This window comes from Diabrotica virgifera, chromosome 3 (assembly GCF_917563875.1).
Source record: "Diabrotica virgifera virgifera chromosome 3, PGI_DIABVI_V3a".
Taxonomy (NCBI): domain Eukaryota; kingdom Metazoa; phylum Arthropoda; class Insecta; order Coleoptera; family Chrysomelidae; genus Diabrotica; species Diabrotica virgifera.
Genome location: NC_065445.1, coordinates 261,831,302 through 261,844,417, shown reverse-complemented (window position 1 = coordinate 261,844,417; position 13,116 = coordinate 261,831,302). Strand labels below are relative to the sequence as shown.

General features: G+C 31.8%; 1 protein-coding gene across 1 annotated transcript in view; it reads left to right on the top strand.

The window, feature by feature from the left end:
* Window positions 1-13,116, top strand: part of LOC114326826 (uncharacterized) — a 149,961-nt gene that overhangs the window by 64,696 nt on the left and 72,149 nt on the right. The window contains exon 3 of the mRNA XM_028275277.2: window positions 9,516-9,671. Coding sequence (XP_028131078.2) covers window positions 9,516-9,671 — 156 coding nt within the window. The remainder of the gene's footprint in view (window positions 1-9,515; window positions 9,672-13,116) is intronic.

The following is a 13,116-nucleotide window of genomic DNA, read 5'->3' as shown; positions in this document are numbered from 1 at the left end:
ATGTTGATAACGAACATTTTTATTTTTTTTTGTATTTAATTATTATATATATATATATATATATAATCGGTTTATAACGTTCTACGACGTCTTCCGATTCCCAATCGCCATTGCTCTCGATCGTAGCACATGTCTTCGTTCAAGCCTCTTTCTCCGATTTCCCTATGGATTCCTTCTATCCAGCTTTTCCTAGGTCTTCCTCTCTTCCGCCGTCCTTTTGGTGCCCATCGTAGCACTTGCTTGGGTAATCTGTCTTCTTCCATACGTTGTACGTGGCCAAACCATCTTAGTTGCTTTGTTTTTATATCGTCCATTATTGTATGCTTTACATCCATTATCTCCAATATTCTTGTATTTCTGATTTTTTGTATTCTTGATATACCAGCAGATCTTCTCCAGAAGTCCATTTCAGTTGTTCTGATCATATTTTCGGATTTTTCTTTAAGTGGCCAAACTTCGCTGCTGTATGTTATAATGCTCTTAACAATGCTGTTATAGATGTTACGTTTATTTTCTTTGGAGATACTTTGGTCCCATAGGATTTTGTTCAATAATGCGATAGCTTTCCTTCCTTGTGTGCACCTTTCTTGGATATTCTTGTCCAACGTTCCATCTTGTGTAATTGTAAGACCCAAGTATTTATATTCCTGACAGTGATTAATAGTTATTTCATTTTCCAACGCTAGATCCTGCTGTATACCTCCAACGCACATATATTCCGTTTTCTTGGTATTCACTTCTAAACCCCAGTTCCGGTACTCTTCTATGATTTTTCGGGTCATATATTCAATATCGTGATAATCCTGGGCCATAAGAATCTGATCATCCGCAAAACATAGAGTGTATAGCATGTTATCATCATTTAGCGGTATACCCATATTCTTACATTTCCTTTTCCAGGATTTCAAAACTTGTATTTAATTATTTAATTATTATTTATAGGAAATAAAAAATGTATATATTGTATTTATTAAAACGCAGTAAGCAGTTGGTGGTACTAATAGAAAAATTTTCTTCCTTTTCCGTAGTCAGAAAATTTTCGGAAGGAAAGGAAGATGTGTTAGGATTCACGGCATCTCTTAGTAATCTTCTTATTAAAACAAATCCTTTTAATAATTAAAAATGTCTTTGGCAAAACAACTACGTTTGTTTATAGTAAATACGATCGACCTACATTAGCACATCGGTGTACCAGTTTTAGGTTTGACCAAGGTCGGTTTGAAATAACAAATAGTATTCATTATTTATAACCTAGTCGACTCAGCGCTTTTAACCACAACAATCTTACTTTCATTATATACCAAAACCATAAACAGGAGAATACCGATTATTAGTTCTAATTCCATTGCGAACAGTAAGTCATTAATATTTGAGATCCCAAAGGGCAAACATCACAGCTACTGAGAAATAACGTACCACCAGCTCTTTACCGTTAGTACTCTAACTTACGAAATAAATGCATCTACGGTAATACGAGTTATTTCATCAACCCTTATGGTAGGGGGTAACCACCCCTTACTTATCTGAGGTGACTCAGAAGCTACTAGCCACCATACGTTGGAAAAAATTAGCATTTTTTCCAAGAGAATGCAGATCCCTATCTTCCAGATTCTTGCGCAAATCAATATTCAACTCGTTGATGGATACTAAATTTATTTGCAAATATCAATTCTCGACACCAACGTCATGTTTTTACTTATTTATAATTAACACCTTATTTTAAATGAAAACACTCGCACCTCGAACATCCCGTAGTGGCTATATGGGCCAGGACCAGCTTCCGTTTGGAAATAGTAACATACCTATATGAAGACTGCTTAAAACGGGAATCACTTCGTCGTCAGAGCCTTGTTAGTTATCTAGCACCATGCACTGCGTCTAGTTCAAGCTGATAGTTAGATCAGTGTACTATATACAGCCTTTTTTATGTAATTACGTTTTTTATCATTAAAAGAGTATTAAGTAAATTTGTTCCATGTTTTTGGCCATGAAGAAGAGATTTCCAATGATGTTTCATCTTATTCTATTTGTGTTTTAGTTTTAAAATAGGTCCTGAGACCATGTTCTATCTACTCTCCTTGTGGCAGGGCTATTATGGAATAATTCCCTTACTTACTCATTTTCATGGTGAATGGTACGCTCATTTTGTGACTCTGAGGCTTGATGGATTTCTTCTCTGATCACAGGTATATTTAAGTCTTCGTGAAGTGTTTGATTACTTACGTACCATGGTGCATCCACGATTGATCTTAGAACTTTAAACTGAAATCTTTGGATGATATTCAATGATGTTGACTTTGCACAACCCCAGAGGTGTAGTCCCTAGTACCAAATAGGTTTGAGTATTGCTTTGTACAGAAGAATTTTGTTTTGGATGTTGAGTTTAGATCTGCGTCCTAGGAGCCAATACATTTGCCGGAATTTTAAGTCTAGCTGTCTTCTTTTGGTCTGGATATGTTTCTTCCAAGTAAGACGTTGGTCAAGATGCAGGCCAAGGTATTTAGCGTCTGTTATTGTTGGTATTCGTACGTTTTCCATTCTTACAGGTGGGCATGTGTTGTGGCGATTTGTAAATGTTATTTGAGATGATTTTGTTTTGTTTACTTTTGTTCGCCATTTTGTGTACCATTCACTGAGTATGTCCAGATGGTGTTGCAGGTCTTTTGAAGCTTGTATAGGATCTTTATTTACAGCTAGTGTTGATACTTTCTGTTTCTATTGTTTCTTCTGTTACCATAACCCACTTTCTGTTTCTCATCACATGACCAAATATTCTAGTTCTATTCGTTTAGCTGTGGAGATATATTTTTGGTTAATAGAGAGATTTTGCACCTCTTATTTTGCAATTCCGTTATGGTTATCGTTATACTACGTCTGCGCAGTAGCAAATATATGATCCGTTATCGTTATTAAACATAAGGGATTCCGTAATTTACGGAGGTTTAAACTAGTGCTTATCGTTAAGATTAGAGTAATGGTTAAATTGCTTTGTTGCCAGAATGTAAAAAAATCAGTAAAATTACATGTACATAGATTCTAATTTTGATGACTTATAAATTAAAATATCAAAAACTGTTCAAGTATATGCTTAAAATTACAATAACGTTGTGAAGTGAGGTTATGTTTAAATAACGATAGCGATGACACGAAAAACCTACTTGACAGGCTGCAAAAACTCTGCTTTTTAACGTTGCCGTTGGTAATCGTTATGCTTAATAAAGTTAACCATAGTGGAGCCAAAATCAGCGGTTATTTTAAGAGGTGCAAAATCTCTGTATTGATTATATTATTTATGATTTGGTTATTATTTATTCTTCACTAGTTAAATTTTTATCCTTGGAAAATGTATTCTTCTGCTACGTTTGAATGTTTTTGTTAAATAAAATAAATGCAAACTAAAATATTTCCTGCATTCCACGACATGCAATTACAAAACAATATCCATTATCCTATAGAAATTTGAAAGAATATAACAGATGGAAAGTATTTTTACGTATAAAGAAAATGTTTTCATTTTAAAATGTATATTTTTTTAGGAATATAAGAGCCAGTCGCTTTTGTTAAGCTATTCAGACCGAGGTCAGGCATTAGCAGATTAAATAAAATGTTTCATTAGGTCTGCAAATGGGAATAAACATTAATTATACAGAGAGTAGATGTATACCTTGGCTTATTATCAAGCAGCCGGATTACTTTCCAGGCTTTTGTTCTAAATCTCACCAAGAAACAACACTCAATTAGCGCAGAGAATTCCCAGCTAATGAAAACTTCCTTCGCATTACGCTGGCCCTTACTAACTGAAACTTGGAATATTATGTGATTTCACCAGAAATTTTATTTTCTAGTTTCGACATTGACGAAATGAAAGCAGCGTTCTTGTTCTCAAACACATAAGTTTCTGGATTACAACCATCTTCCTACAGACGTTCTTCAGACGTTGGACAAAATTAGCCTTTTTTCCAAGAGAATGCAGATTTCTATCTTCCAGCTTCTTACGCAAATCAATATTCAACTCGTTGATGGATAATAAATTTATTTGCAAATCTCAATTCTCGACACCAACGTCATGTTTTTACTTATTTATTATTAACACCTTATTTTAAATGAAAACACTTGCACCTCGAACATCCCGTAGTGGCTATATGGGCCAGGACTAGCTTCCGTTTGGAAATAGTAACATACCTAAATGAAGACTGCTTAAAGCGGGAATCACTCGGTCGTCAGAGCCTCGTTAGTTATCTAGCATCATGCACTGCGTCTAGTTCAAGCTGATAGTTAGATCAGTGTATTATATACTGCCTTTTTTTATGTAATTATGTTTTTTATCATTAAAAGAGTATTATGTAAATTTGTTCCATGTTTTTGGCCATGAAGAAAAGACCTCCAATGATGTCTCATCTTATTCTATTTATGTTTTAGTTTTAAAATAGGTCCTGAGATCAGGTTCTACCTACTCTCCTTGTGGCAGGGCTATTATGGAATAATTTCCCTACTTACTCATTTTCATGGTGAATGGTACGCTCATTTTGTGACTCCGTGGCTTGATGGATTTCTTCTCTGATCAAAGGTATATTTAAGTCTTCGTGAAGTGTTTGATTATTTACGTACCATGGTGCATCCACTATTGATCTTAGAACTTTAGACTGAAATCTTTGGATGATATTCAGTGATGTTGACTTTGCACAGCCCCAGAGGTATAGTCCGTAGTACCAAATAAGTTTGAGTATTTCTTTGTACAGAAGAATTTTGTTTTGGATGTTGAGTTTAGATCTGAGCCCTAGGAGCCAATACATTTGCCGGAATTTCAAGTCTAGCTGTCTTCTTTTGGTCGGGATATGTTTCTTCCAAGTAAGACGTTGGTCAAGATGGGCATGTGTTGTGGCGGTTGGTAAACGATATTTGAAATGATTTTGTTTTGTTTACTTTTGTTCGCCATTTTGTCTACTATTTACTGAGTATGTCCAGATGGTGTTGCAGGTCTTGTGAGGCTTGTATGAGATCTTTATTTACAGCTAGTATTGCTACTTTCTGTTTCTGTTATTTCTGTTACTATAACCCACTTTCTGTTTCTCATAAGATGACCAAAATATTCTAGTTCTATTCGTTTAGCTGTGGGGATATGTTTTTGGTTATTGATTATTTATGATTTGGTTATTATTTATTCTTTACTAGTTAAATTTTTACCCTTGGGAAACGTACTCTTCTGCTACGTTTGAATGTTTTTGTTGAATAAAATAAATGCAAACTAAAATATTTCCTGCATTACACGACATGCAATTACAAAACAATATCCATTATCCTATAGAAATTTGAAAGAATATAACAGATAGAAAGTATTTTTACGTATAAAGAAAATGTTTTCATTTGAAAATGTATATTTTTGTAGGAATATAAGAGCCAGTCGCTTTTGTTAAGCTATTCAGACCGAGGTCAGGCATTAGCAGATTAAATAAAATGTTTCATTAGGTCTGCAAATGGGAATAAACATTAATTATACAGAGAGTAGATGTATACCTCGGCTTATTATCAAGCAGCCGGATTACTTTCCAGGCTTTTGTTCTAAATCTCACCAAGAAACAACACTCAATTAGCGCAGAAAATTCCCAGCTAATGAAAACTACCTTCGCATTACGCTGGCCCTTACTCGGCTAACTGAAACTTGGATATGTGTTCAATTACTGACAATGGCGCAACCTTTCCCATTTTCCGCACCATGAAAACCAGTAGTTTTCCCGACACTTCAATCGGCGAGATTTTTACGAAAGTACGTGTTCGGAATGGAGCTAATCCACGCTGAGGACATTGCGTTTGTTAATTAAAAGAACTTTCACTATTTGAGTGGCATGGAACTTTTTTGTTTTTTCGAAGTTTCTTATCTGGGATCTTAGCTTAACAACTTTTAGACTATGATGATTGGACTTTTTTCAACATTTCAATTTATTAGTGGGCATGTGATAAATATACAGCGTGTTTGATAAAGAATGGGCCATAGTTTAACCTTAGATTCCTGAGGTTAAAATAGGTCGATTTAAGCTAACTTACCTTAGTTCAAAAGTTGATAATAACCGAAATAATTTCGGTCAAAGTTAAACTTTTATTTTATTTATTTTCTTAATATTTCCTGACAGACATGGGACAACAACACGAAATTTAGTAAGTGGTACTGGTACTGTACACCCTACTAAATTATGTTAAACAAACATTTCTGGCTACTACCAGAGGCGTACGATGGAGGAACGTGAATGGTTGGCCCTTCCCAAATTCTACGCCACTGGCGTAATTTCTATTTTAGTGCAATTTTTTGATTCTCCAATACTTTCTATGTAAATAACATATTCTTTAATAGTAACGATAAAACCATTAGATTTCGAGATATTTGAAGCTAAAACAAAGGACCGTAATACATTAATCAAAATAAGTGTGCCTTTTCATTTTTAACTTCAAATATCTCGAAAACTAATGACTTTATCTTTACGAATAAATTGTTTATTATGTGCATAGAAAGTATTGGAGAATCTAAATATTATGCTAAAATAGCAGTTTTATTTGTGCTGTCAACCAAGCGTACTTTATTTACAAATAAAGTATAATGCTTTTCAGCATATTTTTAAAATAATAAACTTAATCTATAAAATGTAATAGTGTTCCTCTTCAATTGATATACAAGATATATTGATAACCCATAAATATACCTACCTAAAAATGATAAACGACTTTAATTTGGTATTTTAATATGGTAATATAATACTTCCAGTATCTCATATAAATTTATAATGAAAATAATTAAGGTAATATTGTCAAAGAGAGCTAAAATAGATGTCGCCGGCAAAGACATCTGTCTCCAGTTAATGCTTTTATTCTTTTATTTCGTACGTAATTTTTTAGCACTTCGCCGTAAGATACAAGACATAAACCATTAAGTTCTTAAAAACTTAAACGTCGTTTCCTGTTTTATAATACATTAGAAATATCTTTTATGTGGAGATAATCCATTACAGTAATTTCCTGTTGGATCTGGCACATAACTCTGTCTCTATTTTTTCAGACAAAGAAAACTGTCCGTAGGATTACAGAAAAATCTACAATGGAAAAAAAAGAGTTGAGTCTCCCTATTGGCACATTAGTTTGTTATTAAAATAATTCAATTCTTTTTGAGTTATTAAAGGTTTTAATTTTTCGGGAAAAAAATGATTTTTTTAAAGCGGGTTTTCATAAATAACTCAAAATCTATAAGTTTCTACAAAAAGTTATGATTACCAAAATGGAAGAGAATAAACAAGCGAACAAATTACCTGCTTAAAAAGTCTTTTAGTATTCAAAGCTAGCAAACTCATATCTAATTATTCATGCTTAAATAACGAAAAAACGAGCATATACCTACTTATACTTACTAAATAGGTACTAACATATTATTATACACACTAGATACTTATCAAAGTACCTAGAAATACCTGTCAAATGACCTCTCAAAGAAGTTGATAGCATCAAAATTTAAACTCCAAAAATATTTCAAATTGCATTTTCCAAAAATTTCTCCAAAAAAATGTTATCGTTTTTTTAGAATAACTCCATTAATTTTTATGATATCAGGTTCAATCAAAAATTTCAAGAAAATTTCAAGAGCCATAATACAGTCATAAACTTAATCTTTTAAATCTCTTATTTTTTTAATATAAAAGGTTAAAAAGTACCGATTACATGGTTCTCACAGTAAAATTTAGGCTTTACACTTTTCTATCTCTGTTTTTTTATCCTACAAAAATAATAAAAAAGTAAAATCTTTGTTAAAAAACCAAAATTTGGTTTTTATTTAAAAATAATTATATCGTTAAGTTTACAAAAATTTTAAAAATTCTGATTTTTTAAATCATTTTTTTTTTTCAAAATATTCGTTCTAAACTAATAAAAATATTTGAGGTGATTATTTATGCTAAAATAAATATAATCTTATAGAGATTACTATAAATTTTAATTTTTGTGGAAATGGCGTATGCTTTATTTTTCATTTTTTCCTAAAACAAATCGATAGGGTTCTCTTATGTTTATCATAATTTTAATAGTATTTACTTCTAGAGCTCACTTTATACGCATTTTTAGAACTTTGACAAATGTGTAATAAGTATAATATGTTATAAAATGCACCGTTTTCACATTATTTAAGCTTGAATATATAAATTTGAGTACTCGCCGAAGGAAAAGATATGTCCAATTACCTGTAACTCACTTTGGATTACTTAATATTAAACTCAAGTAAGTAATTTAAAATCTTTGATCCTCAGTAACTCAAAAAGTATTGATTTATTTTAATAACTTGGTATAACAAATTTTGTCTAGAATTTGCCCCTCGATTGATTTATGGGATTATTTTTAATAAAATAATTTTCACCCTCGATATGACGTAGAATCCAACCCCATTTTAAAAGCGCAAATTGGCACCATGCCACTTTTGTTTCTTGAGGTATCTTCTAACTACTCATCAATTTTCATGAAGACCGATGGAGGTTCAAAGAAATCGGGCTGAAGCTTTCAGTGGGGCATTGCCTGCATCTTATATTGCAGGGGCAGGTAGAAAATCTCAGAGGGATATTTTCTAATATGCAAGAAAACGTGAACGTAAAATTTTGTGAAATAATTTATATTTCGGTAATTAGCCGTACATTGAAAAATAACCCTGAGAATAAAAACGAAAAATCTTCTATCATGTTTAAATGAGTTAAAAAATAACTCACCACAGATTATGGGTTTTTTCACTGAGAAATCTCTATAACTGCATTAGTTAGATATGTAATGTCGTATGCCATGTTGGTGAAGATCTCAAAAAATGAAACAAAATGGGTGTGTTTGATATCTATATTTTTAGACAGACTAATTGAAAATCTGAGTGGCAGTATAGACATTTTTATTAGGTACTTGGGGAAAAGGGAGTTTATTTTCTAGGAAGTTTTGCATTATTTGAATATAATCACTCTCATATGAATTTTAAGACATATGAACTTAAGTACGGCGTACTTAGAATTAACAAAAACATTAAAAAATTCATAATCAACGTCTTTAGTTTAACAACTTAATATCTATAATATAAAACAATGGCGAACCACAACTATCAATAAATAACAGTACTGATCTATCTAACACTATTTCAATATATTCATATCTAATAACAAATACGAATTGTCTTACACCTGTTGCTCGCCAAGGTTTTATACACATTAAAACATTGCAACAGCTCGAACGTTTCACGGCCTTGTAATGTTTTATGTTTACTTATGGTCAGTGGCTTTGGACAAAGTAACATTTTTATTCACGATTAGGCGTAAAACGTATTTTATATTAATTTCATTAAGGGTAGTTAATAGTTTACCGCAATAATATGATTGCTTTTACTAATATAATGATGAAAAGAATCAAAGAAATATTGTCAAAATGACCTAGTTATAATATCCTTTATGTGAAGATAATCCATTACAGTAATTTCCTGTTGGATCTGGCACATAACTCTGTCTCTCTTTTTTCAGGCGAAGAAAACTGTCCGTACGATTACATAAAAATCTACGATGGAAAAAACGAGTTCAGTCCCGTTATTGGCACATTCTGCGGAATGGGCAAATTCCCGTACTCCATTATTGGCACATCTCAGGACCTTTTTGTGGAATTTGTGTCGTCTCCTGCAGGTAAATATTCGTGTGATTTCATTCAAGCGAAAGCGGTTCACTTTAAAACTACTTTTTGGGATACTGCTTTTACATTATGCACTCTTTTATATCGACGCTGCCGCGCTGCTACAATTTTAAAATAATTTGCTTGCGACGAATTTTGGGTACAAATACGAAATATTATTATGATTTTTAACTCCCTTTTTAAGCTTTTTAGGGTTGATGGTTTTTGAAAAGAGATTTTAGGCACCTGGTGATATTTTTGGCTAATATAATTAGGTGTATACTGCCGTGCTAGCCCAAAGGCGGTAACTGAGTTTTTATCGAAAATGAGATTTTTGTATTTTTAGGTAGAATAGGGTATTTAGTATATATTTACAAAGTCTTTGGAGTTGTAAAAGCATTATATTTTAAATAAAATTGCAATTTTGTTAGCGGTATCTACACTTTTCAGTTAAAATACTAAGCCATTTGGCGGTAAATGTTAAATTCTATGGCGTTTTGACGGTATCTGCCACAGTTGCCGTCCATATACCTTAGCATATTGCACTCACCGCTAATCTACTTTAAAGAATGCTACGCCTACATTAGAAACCACCAAATCGCCTTAGTATTACGAAGTAAATTCGGCCTAACTTTACAAGGTTAAATTATTGTGTTAGTTAAAACAGTTGTGTTAGTAAAAGAAATAATTAGCGAGGATGATGAGAACTTTTCGAGATTATTATATCTATTGAAATGTATTTTCATTTTTGTTTATAGTGTTTCCAGAATTAACCAATTATGTTGTCCTAAACAATATGACTCTGCGCCAAGTGGATGATTTATATCTTGAATTAGGCCGTAAGAAATTTTTATATTTAAAAATATTCCTTTTTTTTAATTAGTTTTTAAAAACTTAATAATATATCCACACGCTGTCAACAAGCATTTTTAGAAAAAGAGACTTAAAATATTTTGTTTTTTTAGAAAATCAAGTAGAGTCGAGTAAGAGTTGTGAAACACGAGGTGAAACCACTGAAGACAATATTACAGAAAGGGGACAATTTATTGTAAAGTAATTAAAAGAGGTGAAAAAAAATTATGTTCAGCCTGTACAGGCGCAAGGTTTGTTTCATACTTAAAATTTTCTGTAATTAACCCTTTGTTGGTCGTACATGGGATTAGCAGTCCTTTTTTTTTTTTGTTTAAATACAAGCTATTATCATTGTTTAACCAGACAATATCTAGTAGTCTAGTTATACAATGCTATTATAAATAGGTAAAAGACAATGTGATCATATTTTAATCATAACATATAACTAGTTTGTACAATACAACTAATAAAATGTTAAAATTTGCCCTAATTACATTAAGTAATGGTATTTTAATACCCAATATGATATTGTGAAATACCCAATAATATAACAATGCATAATAATATTAGGGTAGGTGTCGGCTATTATAAAAGTCGTAAAATAGCGAACCTTTGTCGCTAAGAATATAATAGCTGAGAATAGAAAACTATAATGAAAACTATGGTTTAAAATCACAGTTGAAGAATTCTTTAAAACGCTTAATATCAGCAGCTGTTTAAACATCTATAACAATCTGAAGGGATTCTGTTTTTCCTAGTGTAAGTGCAGTTTCGCCCAAATTATTAGACGCACTATAAAAACTTTTATAAAAAATGTTAATTATGAGGTAATATCATTGTAATACTAAATAGGTTTTTTGGTATGTACCAGACACAAGGTATGTTGTTCGGTTGTCTATTTAATTGTCTATATTGAATCACAAATGGAACATTATTATTAATGAACCAATATGTTTTTATCGACTCTTGAAAGAAAACAGATATAACGAAAACTAAATATTGTCAATTTGTTGTTGTCATATCGTGGCTCAACAAAATAATAACATTTAATAGTAGATACTTTAATTCTTTCAATTTAATAAACTTTAATACACAGAAAAGCTTTTTATTTCATATCAATCACAACTGTAAACCACATACCGCTAATAGGCTTAGTATTATAGTAAGTTTTAATAAAACGTTTTAGCGGTATCTACCTCTTTTTATATAAAACTTTGTTTTAAAATATAATTAATGGTTCCCTTAATAAACTGGTGCATATATACATGCATTAAATCTATTAGCTAGTCCATAAATCCCTAACGGGCCAAAATTGTAGCATTCAATTTTAAAATCAATTTTGCCACCATTTTTTCAAATGTTAGTTACCGCCTTTGGGCCTAGCACGGCAGTATAGAAACGTGTACCGTTTTAAAATATTAATCAATTTTAATCTTAAATATCTGTTTTATTTACACACCAATGTGTACAGTTTTTTGGATATATAGAAGAAAAATCATATCAGATTAATAGAAGATTAAACACAAAATGTTTTTATTATCTAGGTTTAAGGCATGGTTACACCGATAGACCCTAAACTTAAGACGTGCCTTAGCTTAAATATAAATGCAAATCCTTACAGTATAAGCTGAAATGGGCTAAGCTGGAGCTTAAGATTTATTGGTGCAATCAGGCATAAGTAAAATTACTAATTAAATATTAAATATTAAAGTAAGCCGCATTAGTAAAATGCGGCTTTTAAATGAAACCCAAAGCTACCCGGTATACATTCCCTTTACATTGTTTTCTCATTTAATTTAAATGACATTACACGATTTTATATAGTTATTTTCCTAACTAGTGCGGAAAGTGATACTTTCACGCACGAGACTGCCGTTGACCCGAACGACGCGATAGCGGAGTTTGGGCAAGCAATCGAGTGCGGGGAAGACACTTTCCGCATGAGTTAGGAACAATATTTTTTCTAGGGCCGTACGTTCGGAAAAATTCACACAAAAATAGAGTTATATCAATTTTTATTTGGAAGTGAAAATACACAAATTAATTCTTTGACAAGGTTGTCAAAACCAAACTTTTAATATAATGGGTTAACACGACGACGATATTGGTTTCCATGACGACGATTCAAAACCATTGTAATTGTCTACTGATCTGACTTTTAAATATTATGTCAAAATAATTTTATTTCATCTAATTATCAGTAGTAATTGCACAAGAGCTCTAAAATTATCGAACTTTTCCCGAGTGACATTTTGACAGTTTTAATTTCACGACCCGAAGGGGAGTTAAATTATGTCAAAGTGTCACGAGGGCAAAAATTCGATAAAAATTTTAGAGATCGAGTGCAATTTGTTGCAATTATTTCATGAATAAAACTGTTCGAAACCAAAATTTTATTGTAATTTATTTATGTAATTACAAATTAGTACAATTAAACACACAGTTGTTATAAATATTTTAGGGTTGAAAGTCATCACTTTTATAATTTTTAAAACATTAATTGTCATTAATGTCACTGAATGTATTTTTTCGTAGCAACGAAGGGCATCTGACGTAATATACTTGATGACGTAATATTATCGAAAATTATCAGTTTAATTTTTATTT